This window comes from Oncorhynchus mykiss, chromosome 3, assembly GCF_013265735.2.
Source record: "Oncorhynchus mykiss isolate Arlee chromosome 3, USDA_OmykA_1.1, whole genome shotgun sequence".
Taxonomy (NCBI): Eukaryota; Metazoa; Chordata; class Actinopteri; order Salmoniformes; family Salmonidae; genus Oncorhynchus; species Oncorhynchus mykiss.
In genome coordinates, this window is record NC_048567.1 from 60,863,633 (window position 1) to 60,883,600 (window position 19,968).

The 19,968-nt window shown below is 41.9% G+C and overlaps 1 protein-coding gene across 8 annotated transcripts in view; it reads right to left on the reverse strand.

The window, feature by feature from the left end:
- The window catches only part of LOC110520307 (titin), a 178,309-nt gene that overhangs the window by 153,679 nt on the left and 4,662 nt on the right, over positions 1–19,968 (reverse strand). For 7 of the 8 annotated variants that reach the window (XM_021597527.2, XM_021597534.2, XM_021597529.2 and 4 more), the window contains exons 4-36: positions 17,992–18,279; positions 17,562–17,659; positions 15,649–15,869; positions 15,034–15,370; positions 14,480–14,668; positions 13,999–14,118; positions 12,913–13,182; positions 12,682–12,798; positions 12,100–12,369; positions 11,687–11,752; positions 11,303–11,561; positions 11,091–11,172; positions 10,612–10,842; positions 10,365–10,507; positions 10,019–10,191; positions 9,543–9,770; positions 9,209–9,453; positions 8,860–9,092; positions 8,608–8,772; positions 8,314–8,482; positions 6,460–8,150; positions 4,009–4,290; positions 3,618–3,884; positions 3,226–3,498; positions 2,867–3,130; positions 2,521–2,781; positions 2,015–2,275; positions 1,629–1,892; positions 1,247–1,507; positions 882–1,142; positions 536–796; positions 304–445; positions 26–194 (exon numbers count right to left, since the gene is read on the reverse strand). In XM_021597527.2, coding sequence (XP_021453202.2) covers positions 26–194; positions 304–445; positions 536–796; positions 882–1,142; positions 1,247–1,507; positions 1,629–1,892; positions 2,015–2,275; positions 2,521–2,781; positions 2,867–3,130; positions 3,226–3,498; positions 3,618–3,884; positions 4,009–4,290; positions 6,460–8,150; positions 8,314–8,482; positions 8,608–8,772; positions 8,860–9,092; positions 9,209–9,453; positions 9,543–9,770; positions 10,019–10,191; positions 10,365–10,507; positions 10,612–10,842; positions 11,091–11,172; positions 11,303–11,561; positions 11,687–11,752; positions 12,100–12,369; positions 12,682–12,798; positions 12,913–13,182; positions 13,999–14,118; positions 14,480–14,668; positions 15,034–15,370; positions 15,649–15,869; positions 17,562–17,659; positions 17,992–18,279 — 8,561 coding nt within the window. The remainder of the gene's footprint in view (positions 1–25; positions 195–303; positions 446–535; positions 797–881; positions 1,143–1,246; positions 1,508–1,628; positions 1,893–2,014; positions 2,276–2,520; positions 2,782–2,866; positions 3,131–3,225; positions 3,499–3,617; positions 3,885–4,008; positions 4,291–6,459; positions 8,151–8,313; positions 8,483–8,607; positions 8,773–8,859; positions 9,093–9,208; positions 9,454–9,542; positions 9,771–10,018; positions 10,192–10,364; positions 10,508–10,611; positions 10,843–11,090; positions 11,173–11,302; positions 11,562–11,686; positions 11,753–12,099; positions 12,370–12,681; positions 12,799–12,912; positions 13,183–13,998; positions 14,119–14,479; positions 14,669–15,033; positions 15,371–15,648; positions 15,870–17,561; positions 17,660–17,991; positions 18,280–19,968) is intronic. The other variant, XM_021597528.2, reaches the window with a different exon arrangement.

Sequence of the window (19,968 nt, forward strand, 5' to 3'; positions counted from 1 at the left end):
AAAAATGTATCAAATTCATATTCACTGTCATTTTCTTCTCAGCAGGCTCTGTAATGCGGACATCTTTGCCCTCCACGGTGAGATAAGCCTTTGACACGCTTGCACCAGCGACGACAGAATATTCTCCGGCATCAGACATGCGGACTGACTGGATCATTAGACGGTGCAGGAATTTCTCGGTGGATACGGTGTATCTGTCAAGGCATTTAGAAATAACAGTTAGATACAGATGAATAGGTAAGATTCGTTTATTATGATACCCATTAGTATTCTTCACCAGGTCTAATATTACTGGCCTTGTACCTTTCGGAAATGTCCAGCTCTTGTCCATCTTTCATCCACATCACCTGAACATTAGGCTCAGAGATCTCACATTCAAAAGTGGCCCTCTTCTTCTCTGTAATCTTGATATCTTTGATATGCTTGGTGAATTCAATAACGCGAGCTAAAACACAAAGCACAGAAATAAGACCTTAGATTGTGAAATATACAGGAAAACCTTTTTTTGGAAAATGGAAGAAAAATAAGAACATACCATCAACATAAAGCTTTGCTGCTGACGCAGCAGAACCAGCCACAAACTTGTACTCCGCACTATCACCAAAATGAACATTTCGGATGGTGAGCGAGTGAGTTAGCTGTTTGGTGCGGCTCTGGCATCTGTCTGTGGAGGGAATCTCAACACCATTCTTGAGCCACTTGTAGGTGATGCCCTCATAGTTGACATTCACTTCAAATGTGATGGTGTCTTTCTCCTGTGCATTGAGGTCTTTCAGCATGGAGGTGATCAAAATGGCTAAGGTAAAAAGGAAAATGTTACGATACATTCTGACAATAATATGACTAGGGATTACTTCATTGATAATGAAGAGTAAACCTACCATTGACGGTCAAAGTGGCAGAGACTCTGTCATTTCCACAGACAAATGTGTATTCTGCAGAATCTTCTCTGCTAGTGTTCATGATCTTGAGCTGGTGAAGCTTGCCCTGCACCACAATCCTGAACTTTTCACTCATTTCTATCTCCACTCCATTTTTCAGCCAAGTGGACGGGACATTGAAGTGTGAAACTTCACATTCAAAAGTGGCCACATGGGTCTCTGGGACTTCAATGTTCTTGATGGGTTTTGTGACACGCAGAGCTGGAAGAATCACATAAAATCTTAATTTAAGTAAAAGGTATCAACTAAGTATTCAGCAATCATGTATCCAGTACTCTAGTCTATTCGTCAAACTCCATACCGACCTTCAACATATAAAGATGCGCTGCATTGCAGGTTTCCAACTACAGCTGTGTACTCTCCATGGTTGTCAGTCTTCACATTCTGGATGGTCAGCTTGTGAGCTTTTCTCTCAGACAGTATTTTGACGTTTTCACTTGGTTTAAGCTCCTTGTTATTGAACATCCATTTGATAGGGATGTCATCATGGGACAGACTCAGCTCAAAAGAGGCAGTGGCATCCAATAGTGATGTCACATCTTTAGGCTTCTTCACAATCTTGATTGCTGAAAAAGAGATTGATGAGAATCAAAAATCTCAAAGGGTAAGTAGAAACATTTCAAGTATACATACACTTGTATACTTGATCGCATACATCGATTTGTGACAGTTAAAATATGCACTTACTCTCAACATTCAATCTAGCATTAGCAGATAGTTTCCCAAGTTTGAATCCATAAACTGATTCATCGCGTGTGTCGCAGTTCTTGATCTTCAAGGTGTGGACCATGCCATCAGTTGTGATTTCATATTTCTCACTTGGGTTGATCTCTACACCATTCTTAATCCATTGTGAGCCCTTCACATTCTTGTGGGTGAGCTCCAGACTGAACTCTGCCTCCTGTGTCTCAGTAACAGTTTGGTTCTTCAGTGTCTTCTTGACTTTCACAGCTATGAAATCAAACATAAACATAACATTTCAGCAGTCATATAACAATCACATAATAGGCATTTATTAATGCTAACACCAGTTTAAAATAAACAACAATTTCCACTCAGGATTTAACACCCACCCTCAACTTTCAGGTTGGCTGTTGTCTTGGAGTTTGCGACCTGGTAAGTGTATTCACCGATGTCATTGGGTCTGGTTATGGTAATAACAAGACGTCTGACAGCTCCATTATTCATATGGTTGACATTGTCACTGAAGTTCACGGGTTGTCCATCCTTGAGCCACTTGCCCTCAGCAGTTGGGTTGGCCACCTCACACTCCAGCTCAGCTGTCTGAGACTCAGCCACAGTCACGTCCTGGAGTGGTCTGTTTATGGCACCACCTGGGAACATGGAGACATGTTTTACTTTAGATTACTGGTAAAAAAGGGTAGTGAAAGGGCAGTGGATGGTGGAGACACAGCTTTAATGTGGTATATGAGGAAAATAAGGAACCAATAAGAAACCAATCCGATTTTACTCAGCAAACACCTTCGAGTCAGGTTAGTGAAAATGTCTATCAATTCATGAAATCTACATTTTTTTCTGAAGGAGTTTATGTCAGAAATCATGAAGATGTTAAACATACCTGACACAGTAAGCTTTGCGCTGGATGTCTGTTCACCAGCAGCGAATGCGTATTCTCCCTCTTCATCCTTCATGGTATTAATGACACTCAGGCTGTAATTTTTGCCCTTGGCCTCAATCTTATGCTTTGGACTAGCTTTGAGTGGTTGTTTCTTGAAGGTCCACACAGCGGCAATGCCAGGGTGGGAAACCTCAACTTTAAATGTTATATTCTGGGTCTCTGTGCAAACTTGATCCTCCATATGCTTGGTGATGTGAATTTCTGTAAAATAACAAAATATGTTGAATAGGGTCTGTATCAATGTAGTTTGAATCAACATCTAACACAATCGTTAAAAACAACTTACTTTCAATAGTCAGTTTACAGCTAGAGTCAGCTTTGCCAACACATAGCTTGTAGGTTCCTTCATCAGAGGCAAAGGTCCTGTGGAATACCAGGCGCTGTTTGGATCCCTTTGCAAGCATCTGGATTCTCTCACTGGGCATCACAAGTTTGTCATTGTGGTACCATTTCACAGAGGTAACATCAGCAGCAGAGATTTTAGCCTCCATAACAGCCTTGGTGCCCTCAACTGCGGTAATATCAGTGAGTGGGCTCAAAATATCAATCGCTGTAAAACACAGAGACATTTTTTTTTAAACACCTGATGATTCACAATAGAACTATACCAATATGAATATAGTCAGACTGAAAAAAGTGACTTACTTTGAATGTTCAACTTCCCAGAGGTGGAGATATCCTGAGCTGGGACAACGAAGGAGTATGTTGCAGCGTCGTCTCTGCTCACGTTTTCAACAAGCAGCTTGTGGACCTGTTTGTCGATAACGATGTGGATGCGATCTGTGGCGGAGATTGCTTGGCCATTCTTCATCCACGTTCCCTCAACGTTTTCCTGAGAGAATCGCACTTCTAATTGAGCGATGTCACCCTCGCAGATTGTCAGGTCAGTGAGGGGTTGCATCAGTGTCACAGGGCGCACTGAAGGAAAATACATTAATATTATTGCGCAGTACATCCCACTTTTCAAACAGTAATAGTTGTCTTGAAATGGATTGGAAGAAAACAAGCTAACAACACCAATACCAGTCACAACTCACGTTTCATCTTCAGCGAGGCACTGGTCTGCATATCAGCAATTTTGAATGTATATTTTCCCTGATCTTCTTTCTTGATGTCTTTGACAGACAAGGTATGGCGTCCACGACGGGAGGAGGTAACATATTTGCTGCTGGGAGTGATTTCCTTGTCATTGAAATACCATGTACCTTCAGCATCCTCTCGAGATAATTCAACCTCAAACTCCCCAGAGTAGGTCTCAGGCACTTCAATGTTCTCCAGCCTCTTCACAATTGACAGTGAAGCACCTGCACAATGAGACATTGCTAAGTATAACTGTTTCAGAGTTACTGTTTGTATTCCAAATTCACTATTTTCACAGTTGAAAATAATTGTCAGTGATATAGTAAAATAGTAAGAAAAACTGCCAACCTTCCACATTGAGTCTGGCAGTGGTCCTGATGTGGTCATCTTCAACAACAACACAACTGTAGTCTGCATCATCCTTCATGTTGATGATCAGTACAGAAAGGAAATGAACCTTTCTGTCTGAGTGCATCCTGTATTTGTCTCCAGAGAAAATCTCAGAATTGTTCTTTAGCCATTTGACTTTAACGAAAGGCTCATTTGTTTCACACTCAAAGGTCGCCATGGTGTCCTTCTCTTTCGCTTCCACATCCTCTAGTTGTTGAGTAAAGCTATTAACTGTAATGGCTAAAGTAAAACAAAGGAAATACACATATTTATTATGGTTTTTCAATGTGGACATACAACAGTTCTCTACAGTTCTCTATGTAAAATTGCATACGAGGCCCAGTGCTGCCAAAAACTTGATTTTCACCTGTTTTATATATGCAGTGCACTCAGAAGATATTCTGACCCCTTGACTTTTTCGATATTTTGTTACGTTACAGCTTTATTCTAAAATATATATTTATTTTTTAAATCCTCATCAATCTAAACAAAGTACTCCATAATGACAAAGCGAAAAAAGGTTTTTAGAAATGTTTGCAAATATATTAAAAATAAAAAACACAAATACCTTATATACATAAGTATTCAGACTCTTTGATATGAGACTCGAAATTGAGCTCAAGTGCATCCTGTTTCCATTGATCATCCTTGAGATGTTTCTACAACTTGATTTACCTGTGGTAAATTCAATTGATTGGACATGATTTGGACATGACACCTGTCGATATAAGGTCCCACAGTTGACAATGAATGTCAGAGCAAAAACCAAGCCATGAGGTCGAATGAATTGTCTGTAGAGCTCCAAGACAGGATTGTGTCGAGGCACAGATCTGGGGAAGGATACCAAACATTTCTTACAGCATTGAAGGTCCCCAAGAACACAGTGGCCTCCATCATTCCTAAATGGAATAAGTTTGGAACCACCAAGACTCTTTCTAGAGCTGGCCACCCGGCCTAACTGAGCAATCGGGGGAGAAGGGCCTTGGTTTCCGTCTGTCCACTCTACCATAAATAAAGGCCTGATTGGTGGAGTGCTGCAGAGATTGTTGTCCTTCTGGAAGATTCTACCATCTCCACAGAGGACCTCTGGAGCTCTGTCAGAGTTCCTCTGTGGAGATGGTAGAACCTTCCAGAAGGACAACCATCTCTGCAGCACTCCACCAATCAGGTCTTTATGGTAGAGTGGAGCGACGGAAGCCACTCTGCAGTAAAAAGGCACATGACAGACCGCTTGGAAACTAGATTCTCTGGGTCTGAGAAAACCAAGATTGAACTCTTTGGCCTGAATGCCAAGTGACACGTCTGGAGGAAACCTGGCACCATCCCTATGGTGAAGCATGGTGGTGGTAGCATCATGCTGTGGGGTTGTTTTTCAGCGGCAGGGACTGGGAGACTAGCCAGGATCAAGGGAAAGGTGAATGGAGCAAAGTACAAAGAGCTCCTTGATGAAAACCTGCTCCAGATCTCTCAGGACCTCAGACTGGGGCGAAGGTTCACCTTCTAACAGGGCAATGACCGTAAGCACACGGCTAAGACAACGCAGAAATGGCTTTGGGACAAGTCTTTGAATGTCCTTGAGTGGCCCAGCCATAGCCCGGACTTGAACCCGATCAAACATCTCTGGAAAGACCTGAAAATAGCTGTGCAGCGACACTCCCCATCCAACCTGACAGAACTTGAGAGAATCTGCAGAGAAGAATGGGAGAAACTCCCCAAATACAGGGGTGCCAAGCTTGTAGCGTCATACCCAAGAAGACTTGAGGCTGTAATCGCTGCCAAAGGTGCTTCAACAAAGTACTGAGTAAAGGGTCTGAATAGTTATGTACATGTAATATTTCCATTTTTTGGTTTTAATACATTTGCAAAAATGTCTAAAAACCTGTTTTTGCTTTGTCATTATGGGGTATTGTTTGTAGATTGGTGAGGAAAACAAAGAATTTAATCAATTTTAGACTAAGGCTGTAATGTAACAAAATGTGGAAAAAGTCAAGGGTCTGAATACTTTCCCAAATGCACTGTATTTCCACAATATGAGATTGGAATAATACTGTGAAATTGTGAAAATGATAATGCCCTTTCAGTTTAAGAGCTGTTTGAAAAGACTGCCTGAAATTTCAGCCTGTTTTGGTGGGATGGCACCTGGTGACATCACCAGGCGATAAATTAGATAATAGACCAAGAAGAGTTCAAAACCTCTGCAAGTAACAACTTGTTTTCATTTTTCCCCTCCCTACTCAGACACTCCAAGACTGTCCTAGCAAAGTTCTTGTTGAAATTGAAAACAAAGCACAGTAAGGTACTTAATTGTCAACCAAAAATGATTTGATACTGAGATAAAAATGGCTGCATTAGACCTTTAACTATTTGTAGAATACAAGCATTGAAATAGATAATAAATAGATAATTTACCTTGTACCAGCAGGAATGCATGGCTTGATGTCTCTCCAGCAATGTTCATGGCTTTGACCATGATGCTAGCAGAGTCTTCTGCTGTGACATCTCTGACCACTAATTCACACACGTGGTCTTCAGGCCAATACCAGTAAATTCGATCGGTCTTCTCCAGCAGAATTCCATTCTTGAACCACTGGCACTCAGGTTCTGGTTTGCCGACAACTCTGACTCTGAAGCGAACTTCCTCGGTCTGAGACACGGTCTGGCTAGCAATGCGTTCCAAGATCTTTGGAGCTTCCATGCTGGGAGAGAGCTGTATTCTCTCTGGTTTGATTGTGGGTATGGTGAGTTGACCCTCCTCCATCTCTTTCTTCTTCTCAGCCTCAGTCAACTCTTTCATGTGATGAAGCAGTTCTTCCTTCCTCTTCCTAAGCATGTCCTCATAGGACTCGTCCTTTCTTCTGGACTTGAGCTCCACAGCAGTGATGGCTTCATAATAACCTTCCTCTGTCCTGCGCTTAAATTTACTCTTCAACTCATCTGTCTCCTCTGTGGACTTCTCATGGATGACTCTTTCAGTCTTCCTCAGTTTGACAACTTCCTTTGGCTGGGCATCAGCTGGTCTGTCAACCTTCACAACTTCAAAGCTAACTCTCCCATGTTCAGTAGTGTCATGTGCCTTTGGTTCAGGGACGCGACGGAGGATGGATCTGAAGTCCTCTCTCTGTGTGATCTCGAGCTTCACCAGATGCTCAGCTGTGCCCTCTGGGTTCTCTGCTACCACTTTCACATCTCCTGCATCGTATGACTTGATATCTATAATCTCAAGATAGTAAATGCCATCATAGCGAAGCCTCATTCTCTTGCTTTTGCGAATGAGCTGTCCATTGAGGTACCAGTTAACCTTAGGCGTAGGATAGCCAATAACTCTGCAACGGAATCTTGCAATGTCACCTTCCAGTACTCTTGCTGGTTCAGGAAGAAGGACAATTTCAGGCTTTGACTTCTCTGAATACTCATCCCCAGTGACTCCAGAAGGACCTCCCTCGTGAGCCATGCGCTCCATCTCATCAATTCTGTGTATTTCCCTCCTGCCCTCAGGTAACTGTGTCTCCTCAACAAGGCTCTTCTCATCCTTTACAATCAGTGTAGCTGAGGTCTGATCAACTCCAAACTTGTTAGTGGCTCTGCAGGTGATGACACCACTATCTCTGGCATAGGCAACTTCAAAGTCAAGACTACAGTAGCCAAATTCATTAACCATGCGCAATCTGTTAGCAGCTGCCAGGGGTTTGCCATCATGCAACCACTCAACCACCATAGTGGGATCACCAATTGGGGTCAGTCTGCATTCAAAATGGACTGGGCCAAAACGCTTCAACCTGACAGAAGTCAGTTTCTTCTTGAACTGTGGTTTCTGCTGCTTGTCCTTGTCATATAGGTCATCCTCCTCCCACTGCTCTTGACCATAACGGAGATGCAAGGGTTCCAACTCTGGAGCTGCTATGTCCTTGGCCTTGTAGGTTCCTTTGGTGATAATGAGTCTCCTCTCTGGCGCAGGTTCAGCAGCATCTACCTCAATGTTGACCCTGCAGCGAGTGGTATCTCTTCCAGCTTTGTTAATGGCTGTGGCTGTGTACCAGGCACTATCAGAGCTCACTGACTGTGGGATGTGGAATTTGGCTTCTCCCTTGATGCCCTCGATCCTACAACAGACATTGTCGTTAGTAAATCAGCATTAAGTACAACCATGTGAAATAAAGATAGTAACAAATATACATATCTTAAGGACTGCAGGAGTATTTGGTGCACTTGATGTATATCATAGGCATGTGCACATTGAGATAGAAGGTGGGGCAAAACACATACTTGATATTTGGGTGCTTCTGTGGGGAGATGATGTCGCTGTTTTTCAGCCATACAATGTCAGGCAGGGGGTTTCCGATGGCTTTGACCGCCAACTCAACCAGAGTGCCTTTCTTGACACTGACATTCCTCAGCTTCTCAATAAACTGGGGTCTGATCAAATTTTCTTTGGCTGTAAATGGAGAAACATATACAAGGACAATGCTATCAGTCAACAATGGCATATGACGTATCGATACAAAGTGACAATTCATTTGAGCTTCAAATGAGGAATGATATAGAAGACAAAGATTTTACCATCAACTGTAAGTGTCATGGACACAGAGCTTTTTCCAGCTCTGTTTTGAGCAACGACCGTCCATTCTCCAGAGTCATGGGGCATGGCTGGAACCACAATCAGTGACTGAGTTCCATCTTCCTTCACCACTATCTTGTGGGTGTAATCATTGACAACTTGTTGCCCTGAAAAGAAGAACACAAATAGAGGAATACATGTGTGATTTTCATAAAACTAGTTGAGAGAAGAGAACATGTTTTCACATCACTTACCATTGTGGAACCAGAAAGTGTCAGGCATGGGTCTACCAACTACTTTCAAGTCAAATCTGGCAGTCTGCCCTTCAGCGCACTTGAATGACTGTGGCTTCAAGACAAACACAGGCTTGTACAGTCTCTCCAGCTGACTCTCATCAGTGTCATCAAGCCTGCGACCAGGAGAGCGGGCAGGAGAGCGACTAGTAGAGCGTCCGGGAGAGCGACTCAGAGATCTTGGGGACTGGGACCTGAGCAAATAAATACCAAATTCAGATACTTGGGAAGTTTTCATGATGGCTATGTTAAACAAATATACATTCAAATCTGGTAATAACCCTGTTACATTTGGTAATAAAAATCTCACCTAATTCTCTGCATTGCCTGAGGTTCAGGCGTGTAACGCTGAGCTCCTGCAATGGCAGTGGGCTCCACATACAGTTTCCCTGAGCTCACAGAGTTGCCCTTCACGTTGCTAGCTAATGCTGTGTAAACCCCCTCATCCTCTGGCAGCACCACAGGAAGACGCAGGCTGGCTCTACCATCCTGAAGACTCTCCATCTGGTAACGGCCACCATGATGGATACGCTTTCCATCTTTGTACCACGCAATCTTTTGAAATACAAGAAACGTTTGATGAATATATACTACATGTTACATTAAACTCAATGCAACATACAAATGCATGGTTTCTTTATTACCTTGGGCAGTGGAGTGCCTGCCATTTTGCAGTGGAAAGTAACACCCATTCCTTCTATGATCCTGTAGTTTTTAACTCGAGTTGCAAAGGCTGACTGTAAAGCCTCACGATCTGCACAAGTCACCATCTCTTCCCGATCCTCAGTCACAATCTGTTGGTAGGTAATTTGCAGGATGCGGATCTCAATCTCGTGGATAATCCTCTCCTCAAAGGAAGAAATCTGGAGTTCCTGTAAAAAAAAAAACACATTGGAATAAAGCATGCTGTTGTCTTGTTTCATAACAGGTGGCTGAGAACAAATCAAATGTCATAACATCACAATAACTACATTTACATTTGAGTCATTTAGTAGATGTTCTTATCCAGAGCGAATTAAACAACCACATATCACAGCCAATAAAACGTTCCTCAATAAAACAGGTATCAGCAAAACAAGTTCTGCATTGTATAAGTAACGTGTTTCTTTCATCCACATACCTGTGTTGAAACAAAGCTTTGCGTTTGTGCTTGCTGTGTCATTCTCCTCTGCCTATACATCTGGTCATCGTCATATTCGCTCACAACAACAGGGGGTACATCCATCTGCACCGTTGTAATTACTTCACTCTTATATGTCATTTCATGTTTCTTCATGTATTCTTCATATTCCCCTGTAAACAAAATATACAATGTGTAAACAAAAGTTAAGACATTATGGTCTGATTTCACGGTCCCAAATAAAGCCAAGGATTGTCCCAAATGTCACCCTACTCCCTACATAGTGCACTACTTTCAACCAAAGGCCATAGGGCTCTGGACAAACATTTTGATTAAAGCAACTGACCTTCCTCCAGCAGTCCAGCTGAGGCAGAGGCTTCTCCAAGCGGGTTCCTGGCAAAGACGGAGTACTCTCCAGCATCATCAGCAAATGTCATGGAGATCTCCAATTTACACACTCCACTTTCCTTATCGTAGTGGACTTTATATCTAATGGGTGAATAAGTTACATTTTAAACATTACAATGAATGATCAACACAGTCTTACAAATGCAAAATAGAGATGAATTGAAAATGTGTCACAAGTAGGCTACCTGTATCCTGTAGTAAGGGGCACTCCACTCTTCTTCCAGAACATGTGTGGCTTGGGGCTGCCTCCGATCTGGCACTCAAAGACAACACGTCCGCCCTCCACCAACTTCTGTACAGTTGGCCTCTTGACAAAGAAGGGAGCGACGGCATCTGCAGTATCCACTGGTGAACCTGCGGTGGCAATGGCAGAGCTCACCTCCGACATGGTCTCCTCCTTTGCTTCAGTAGTAAAACTGTTTGAAGGGCATTAGAAATATTCATAAATTAGGGTAAATGTAATATCAAACAAGTCCAATGTTTTCATCCACATTGGCAAAACTAAATCAGGGAAGATTCAGCATGACTTGCTGGCGAATGGTTTCATAATGTCTGATAAGTGTCATAGAATCATTCCGTTTCCCCTTGTCAATAAATGGCATGACTCATAACTGTACATGTCAAGAGATTCCAAATGTAGTGGTATAAAATATTTAGCACTCACAGTTTCTCTTGAGTAGTAAGGTCAAATACAGTGACAGTGCCTTGTTGTGTCATCTCTTCCCGGGTCTCAATCTCCTCGGTTACTAGAAGGAAGAAATGTATACAAGTATTAGCACATTCATAAACCAATAAATAATTCGGCAGTACAGCATTATACCTCAACAGTACGTAGTTTTGTAGAAAGAAATGTTCAAAACTAAACTGTCTGTTTACCTTTGACAAGCAGGTAACAGGATGTGCTGATAGTTCCAGCATTGCTAGTAGCAGTGCAAGTGAAGCGACCGCTGTCTTCTGCGAAGGCCTCGCGGATGACCAGACGGGCGTATTTACTCTCATAAGTGATCTGGAAGTCAATGGAGCTTTCAATTCTGTAGTCCTCCCTGAACCACATGATGCCAGGGGCAGGGTGACCAGAGATCTGGCATTCCAGAGTCACAGACTCACCCTCAGTCACAGTCAGGTTCTTTAAGCCCTGAAAACAAAATACAATAGTTTTACTGACATGTTGACATTTAGAAAAAGATGGATGGAAAGGACGCCTGAATAGACAACAATAACTTATATGACCTGACATACATCCACAAGAGAAATACTTACAGCTACAAGAGTAGGTGGCACAACTGGCTCTTCTGCAGGGGCTGGGACTGCTGCAGTCTCAACGATCTATGGAAAATGCATATAGGTCACAAAAAGTGACATACAGTACAGTTTCTGAACTTGACTTTGGGAGTAGTGAAAGATGAATAAAATGGAAGCAAGATAAGAGTGAATCCTGAAAAGACAAAGACGGGTTGTGACACAGGCTGGGAACAGATATATGAAGAAGGGAAGAAGAAAAGAGGAAGAGGATAGCAAGGTGGGCTTTCTTTGTGATGCAGATGGGTGCTGAAACAAAGATAACGTGGCGAGGCTTCGGCGTTATGGTGAAGAGAAGGTGTGCTAATACCACTCAGTGAGGTGAGACTCCACACAATGTTATTTTAGAGGGCACAACACTCTGGACTACAAACCTTTGTTTCCAAATCCTTATACATTTGCTCCGTTTCCCCTGTAAACGTAGCGCCTATCTGAGTCTGTAACTGAGTGTCGAAATGAGTCTTATATCTCTCGGAGAGATCCTTAAACGGAGACTTGGTTGGCGCTGGCATCACGTCCACAACCTTACGGTGGAGACTAGGAGATGGAGGCTTGACTGGCTTGATGATCTTTTGAGCAGCATGTGCAGAGGTAGAGGATAACTCTTTCTGCAGTGTGGCAATAGCAGAACCTGCTATCGAAACCTGACCAACCCAAGGAGAATAGCATTATCATCACGAATCAGAACAACCTATTATGATATTGTCTGCTTTGTTTAGAAATATTAAGGCTGTGACTCAAAAATATAATGGAATGGATGACGATGTATACGGATTAAGTGAGCATTAGTTTTTAGGAAATACTTGCTAAGCTAAATAGTTGATTTCTAAGAGTGATTTTTTATGGTATGTCCAGAGAGGCCAGCAATGTGATTGATTATTGATTATTACTTTATCAATTTAACTGAGGCATTAAAACGTGTGTACCACTGCTTGCCTGAAATGTCCTATGCTTACCTCATAGCTATGGTCAGGTTTAGGAACAGTAACTTTTGAAACTGTGAAATGTGGAATTGGGGATGGTGCGAGGGCAGTTTCCATGTGGGCGGTAGTAGTTTCTCTACTTCTTTGTATCTAAAGTAACCAACAAAGTGTGATAGAGTAAGGAAAGGTCAACTCAATGCAGAACTTCTGAGAAACCTATCAGAGAAAATGCAGCATCTTTTTATATTTAAAAAGACAGCAAACCTGGGTAACATGAATACTCTGCTCATCAGATGTTGTTTGAATTGATGGTGGTGGTATTATTGGTATTTGCACCATTGGCACAGTTGCAGCCTCAGTTTTCACTGTGACTTGTTGCTCAGTGGTAGCCATCATCATCTGCTGTTTTAAATCAGATTGTATGGTTTCCTCTTCAGCATGACCCCCCTCAGCATGCAAAGGCTTCCGAACACGTGCTAGGTCGACAGCAGCAACCACTGTAGCCTTTGCCTCTGCTTTTTTCCCACCCTCAACCTTTGAGACAACAAGCAATCAATGTCATACATACAGCACATAGATATCATACATAGCATCCATGGCAGCAGTCACTATGACAGCAATCAGATTCACATAACGATGACAAACAGGAAAAACATCACACCCGTGGATACAAAACAAGTTTTGTGTGCATGACCTGGTAATAACATGTCATCATTAATGCATGGAATCATGTTAGTTTAGTTGAATTGGTTGTGCAATAGTGAAAATGAACATGCAGTTGACTAATTGAAATACCAAGAATATTTGCTCAATCGACTTGGGAACTCATTTTCCTCTTAAATCATAGTGATGGAGAAAAAAGTCAATGCAGTTACAATATTATTTTTTGATTTGTAAAAAAAAAATATATATATATATATATGTATCATTTTATTATTATATATATTTTTTGCTAGGTAGCATAGTCGGCTAGCGGCATCCTATAGCTTTTTCTCCATGTTCTTTTCTAAATAGTGAGCCAACATGTTTATCAGCACTTTTACTTCAATTAACGATCAAAACTCATTTTCTCATGCTTCTCGTCTCTGCAGCAGACATATAGAGAGCAATATGTTTGGAATATCAAATCGCAATGAAATCAAAGTGTCGAATCACATACATTTAGAATAGTGAGAATCGCAATACATATCGTATCGGCACCTAAATATAGTGATAATATCATATAGAAAATGGGACCTGTGTAGTGATTTCAACTTCAAAATAGTGCTTACATACAGTATAGGTGAGGTGAGTGATTTGGGAAAGTGCTCAGAGTAGTAAACAAAACATTAAGCGCCATCTTTAAGCTACCTGCTCCTCGGTTGTCATCATACATGTAACAGTAGAGATTCCAATCTCTCTGTTCTGTACCACAGTGTCATCAGTGTGTGTCTCTATAGCTGGTTCAACAGCTATAGACTCTTGCGTGATCTATATGATAAACATAGCCATGGGAAGGAGAGTAATATATTCTGTAAATAAATAATGGGAATATGAATAACACATATCGGCACTATGGGGGGGCTCAACAACATCCGTGGGAATGTGAAAAAAACCCATAGGGAATGTGACAAAATCACAGATGGTTGTGAGGTCGAATATGTGGGTACGCTGAAATGACAACAATTTAAAATGGAAAATGGTCTATTTTTATCAGGGATAATATTGTTAAGCGTGAGGGGGGTCTACTAGAGTGGGGGTGTGATGACAGAAAAAAGGGAAATAAATAAATAATGGAAGTGAAGGGAAGGGAAGGACGACAGGGTTTGTACTTCATTAAATAATGAACTACCTGTTCCCTTGTTGTGGACATTAACACAGCAGTAGAGGTGCTAGAGGTGCTCTGTGTCTCTGTACTGGCTGTCACCACCGGCACTGGCTCTGGTGTAAAACCAGCTGACTTGCGGCTGCGAGCCTGGTCCACAGCTGCTACCACAGTAGCTACAGCAATGCTTTTATCGTCCACCTCATGCTGCACCTCCTAGCATACATTAGTAGTGTTAACTTAGGATCCAATCAGAAGTTTTATTGATAATAGCTTCAAACGTCATTATCATATTATTGATAAGAGATGCAATCTTAAATAGCTTTCATGCCTTTCTAAATTCAGGCAACCTATCCTAATGAGCCATGTTAGATCCCAAAATACATCCAGGTAGTCAAACGTTCATTGGACAGAATATTCAAACTCATTTAGGCCTCAAAAAGAGAGCGAATCAGCTAATCAAATAAGTTCACAATCTTAAAACCCTTACCACCTCATGGACATTCAGTAATCAGCCACAAGATGGCTCTGCCACAGAAAGAGCTAAGAGAGTGGCCCCTAAGAAATAAGAATTTCCTTACCTCTCTCACAGCGACACCAGATACAGCGGACCCAGCCGTTTGCAATCCATAAGAGCCCTCCCAGCGCTGCTCCATGTGAACCTGGGTGGCAGACATGGAGGCCTGGGCATGGGTGGCAGACATGGAGGCCTGGGCATGGGTGGCAGACATGGAGGCCTGAGCATGGGTGGCACTGGAAGTCATGCTGCTGGAATAGCTGCTGGACCCTTCAACAAAGTCTCCCTGCTTCCATGGTGGGAGGACATCAGGACCATGGGCTACCTGTTTGCGTGTGGTCAGTGGAGATTTGACTGGTCTGATTGGGGACACAGACAGTCTAGAAGTGGGGGATACGGACCTGCGTTAAACAAAGAGAGAGAAAATATCAATGTAAAAAATGTTCATTATTCGTATATTACCTGGTACCAAATGGTGTTTTGTAGTGTAAATAGACAAGTAATTAATATGTTTATCATGTAATTACTGTTTTACCAGGTCACTTCTAGGGAGCCTAAATACCTGGTCATTTCTGTATTATAAAATAACATGGTCTTATTCCCTATGGAGATTGTGTGGAATATTGTTGAACTCTCTACACTTCCTTGTTAATGTAAGATTGAAATTAAAAAAAATTACCTAACAGGGGCCGGAGTGGGCGCCTTGACATGCCTCACAGGTGATGGTGACTGATGACGTCCCCCTGCAACTCTGGCTGCAAGAGATGATGGTGTTGGGGACTTGGAGGTTGAGGTTGGCTTAGGGGGCACACGTGGTGGGGTCTTGTGTGCTAGGTGGCTCACTCCACCACCTTCAACATGCATTTGCATGGATGAGGATTCAAAATGAGCCTCCATACTCTGAAAATAAAACAACAACATTAAAGGTTAGTGTTTTACTGAAATAAAAGTGTATTTATCTGACTGATAGCTTCAATAGACAGACAGATACAACTGCCAATTGCCAAAATAAAGGAAACACCAACAGAAAGTGTTTTAATAGGGCGCTGGGCCATGACGAGCCAGAACAGCTTCAATGCACCTTGGCATAGATTCTAGAAGTGTCTGGAACTCTTTTGGAGGGACGCAACTCCATTCTTCCACGTGAAATTCCATCATTTGGTCCTTTGTTGATGGTGGTAGAAAACGCTGTCTCAAGTGGAGCTCCAAAATCTCCCATAAGTGTTCAGTTGGGTTGAGATCTGGTCACTGAGACGGTCATGGCAAATGTTTTACAAAGCTTTCATGCTTATCAAACCATTCAGTGACCACTCATACCCTGTGGATGGGGGCATTGTCATCCTATAGGGGGCATAGCCATGGTAGCTAAAATCATGGCCTGCCCAGCATTTTTACACATGACCCTGACGGGATGTTAATTTCCTAATTAACTCAGGAACCACAGCTGTGTGGAAGCACCTGCTTTCAATATACTTTGTATCCCTAATTTAGTCCAGTGATTCCATTATTTTAGCAGTTACCCATAGATAGATAGATAGATAGATAGATAGATAGATAGATAGATAGATAGATAGATAGATAGATAGATAGATAGATAGATAGATAGATAGATAGATAGATAGATAGATAGATAGATGATAATGCATTTCTGCTTTGGTTGGAGATGTAACACGTTGCTGTGTTGTGTGTGGAGCTCTACAGTTAAGGGTATGCCAGGGAATCGTCAGATCTGGGACCAGGCCTTAACTTGTCTCATAACTGAAGTCCAATAAGAGGGACGGTGGAAAGGGAACCAGTACAGGCGCATGTACAGCGCTTGCAAAACGCCTACCAACCACCCTTTCCTTTAGAGTATTCACATAGAGAAACATTGTTAGATGTATGATTGAATTGTATATATGTTCTATGCTCAAATTAACGGTGCTGCCCAGAATGTTGGCTACTAGAGCATCAACAAAGTACTGTTAGATTTTGTCTATCGGAGCTCTCGCTCCTCTGCACTAATCTCTTGGAGTGTCCGGCACGCACTGTGTCTTGGGAGGGAAAGCTGGGGTGACGTTCCAGCTCTCCGTGCACTGCTTCCATTTCGGTGAGTCAATTCTTCACTAGGTGTTTTTGTAGTGATATGATTTTGTGCGCATTCAAATGTTTAAATACTCTTGGTTTGTAGTGTTTTTTGGGGGGAATTTGCATGCTTCCTCCTCTTTTCCACACCCCCATCTTCCCTGCAGTTGCCCGTGGTGCGGCGGGGACGACGTGTTGGGAGCGGACTCCAGCTCCCCGGGGATGCAGTGCAGAGACTGTCAGCTGGTCGGCTAGTTAGGATTGAGTATCTTGCATATTAAACAAAGTCATACATTTCCTAACCCTTGTGAAACTATTTAAATGCTGTGATAAAATTGCCTTTTTGCTTTTTCTGAGACTGCCTTATCTAGTGATCTGTTGAGCTGTGCAGGGAACATTCTAGGCCAGGCTTTAAGGTTGTGGTCCTTCCCTTTATTAAACAGAAGGTGTTGTAGTCGAGTCTACTTAGTGACCCTATAGGGTTAGGTTATCACAAGTCATTTTAGATCACATTTAATGTATATTTACCCTTGTCTCAACTCTGGTCTGGCGACTCTGAGAGGAGGACCTCTGAGAGGAAGATGAAATTACGGTTTTAGTCTTCTTGGCAGGTACAGCTTCTTCACCTGGACAGAAACAAATATAAAGATGCATTTTCCACCAAATTATTGAACATGATGACAAGTTGTGAATTCAAAACTGTTGTTCAAATTCAGTTCAGGCAACATGTCAATATAGAATTCACTGGGCCTATAACAGTTTCCATCCAGTTTTAATGCATTGACAGACTGGCTCATTGAAGGCTAGGTCACCTCTAGGCTAGATAAATGCTATTTTCTGTCCTCAAAACATGAAGGAAATGCTCGATAAATAATTGAAACAGGAATTCTTGTAACTTCACTTTTACGCCCAAAACACAATTTTAATGACAGTCCTAATCACAAATCAACTTTCTCACCTTGAACCAGCAGTTCAGCAGTGGAGGTAGCCCGTCCGCTGCTGTTTGAGGCATTTACAGAGTAAGTTCCAGAATCCTCTGGGAAGGCTTCGGCAATCAACAAACTGTAAAGGTCTCCTTCTTGAACAATCTGAAAGTCAGCGGAGCTCTGTATCTCGGCTCCCTCTCTGTAGAACTTTACCACAGGTGTAGGGATTCCTGTCACACGAACATCCAGTCTCACTTGGCTTCTTTGTCTCACGGTCAAACTCTGAAGTCTCTGAATAAAGTTGGGTGGCGCAGTCTCCACTGTAATAATACATGGAAATGGAAAAATAAATTTGATGGCAAAAAATAAATCAAAGGAAAATCGGTGGAAGTAAACTCAACTTGAACAGCACTGAGATCCATTGGCTAGGGGAGATCGGGGGCAAACGTAAGTATTTTTTCATTCGGTCTACCCAGAGACCTTTTTAAATATGAAACTTAATCTATCTACTTACATCTATCTAAACTTACATCTATCTATTCATATACCATGAATAGGTCTTTACAGAAGATCTTTGGATCGTTATATAGATTTGAATCCAAATGGTCTGACGGTTACATTTGTCCCTATGCCCGGGGTCAATTGAAGCACTAGACATTTTTACTTTAAACGTGTGTACAAATACATTTGCTTTGTGTCAAATATTATGTGTCTAATAAGCTAATTGTTTATAACGCAATCCATGTTTAGCATCCTAAGAATGCCAGTTCTGGCAGCCTGGTCTCAAAGACTAGACGTAACATAGTAAAAGTAGTTCTGTGACTCTCATATTAGTACAATTTGTTACATTTGGTATAGTTTCAAAAGACAGAAGTTATTTAAACCCAAAACTGAACAACGGATGGGCGTATAACGTGGACGTCAAGCAACCCAGAGGTTGCGTGTCCAAATCACATCAAGGACAACTTTAGAATTTTAGCAACTTTGAAACTATACATACAAATGTTTAGCTACTTAGCAACATTTAGCATGTTAGGTAACCCTTCCTCTAACCCTTAAAACCTCTTGGTGTTAGGGGGCAGTATTTTCATTTTTGGAAAAAAAACGTTCCCGTTTTAAACGGGATATTTTGTCAGGAAAAGATGCTAGAATATGCATATAATTGATAGCTTTGGATAGAAAACACTCTGTTTCCAAAACTGTAAAGATATTGTCTGTGAGTAAAACAGAACTGATATTGCAGGCGAAAGCCTGAGAAAAATCCAATCCGGAAGTGCCCCAGGTTTTGAAAGCGCTGCGTTCCAATGACTCCCTATTCAGCTGTGAATGTACCATCAACGAGCTTACACTTTCTACGTATTCCCCAAGGTGTCTACAGCATTGTGATGTAGTTTTACGCATTTCTGTTGAAGAATAGCCATAGGCTAGGCATAGACCACATTGCGTAAGTGGTCACATGGTGGCTCCGAGAGAGATTCTCGCGTAAAATACAGAGGTAGCCATTACTCCAATCAGTCAGAGTGAAAAACGAATTGTCCCGACTGATATATTATCGAATAGATATTAGAAAAACACCTTGAGGATGGATTCTAAACAACGTTTGCCATGTTTCTGTCGATATTATGGAGCTAATTTGGAATATTTTTTGGCGTTGTGGTGATTTCTCAGCCAAACGTGAAGAACAAACGGAGCTATTTCGCCTACAAAAATAATATTTTGGGAAAATTTTACTTTGGCTGTCTACCTTGCGGTCTCGTGAGTGAAAACATCCGAAGTTCATCAAAGGTAAACAATTTAATTTGATTGCATTTCTGATTTCCGTGAAGTTTGCCTGCTGCTAGCAAGGCATAATGCTATGCTAGGCTATGATAAACTTACACAAATGCTTGTCTAGCGTTGGCTGTAAAGCATATTTAGAAAATCTGAGATGACAGGGTGATTAACAAAAGGCTAAGCTGTGTTCCAATATATTTCACTTGTGATTTTTATGAATATGAATATTTTCTAGG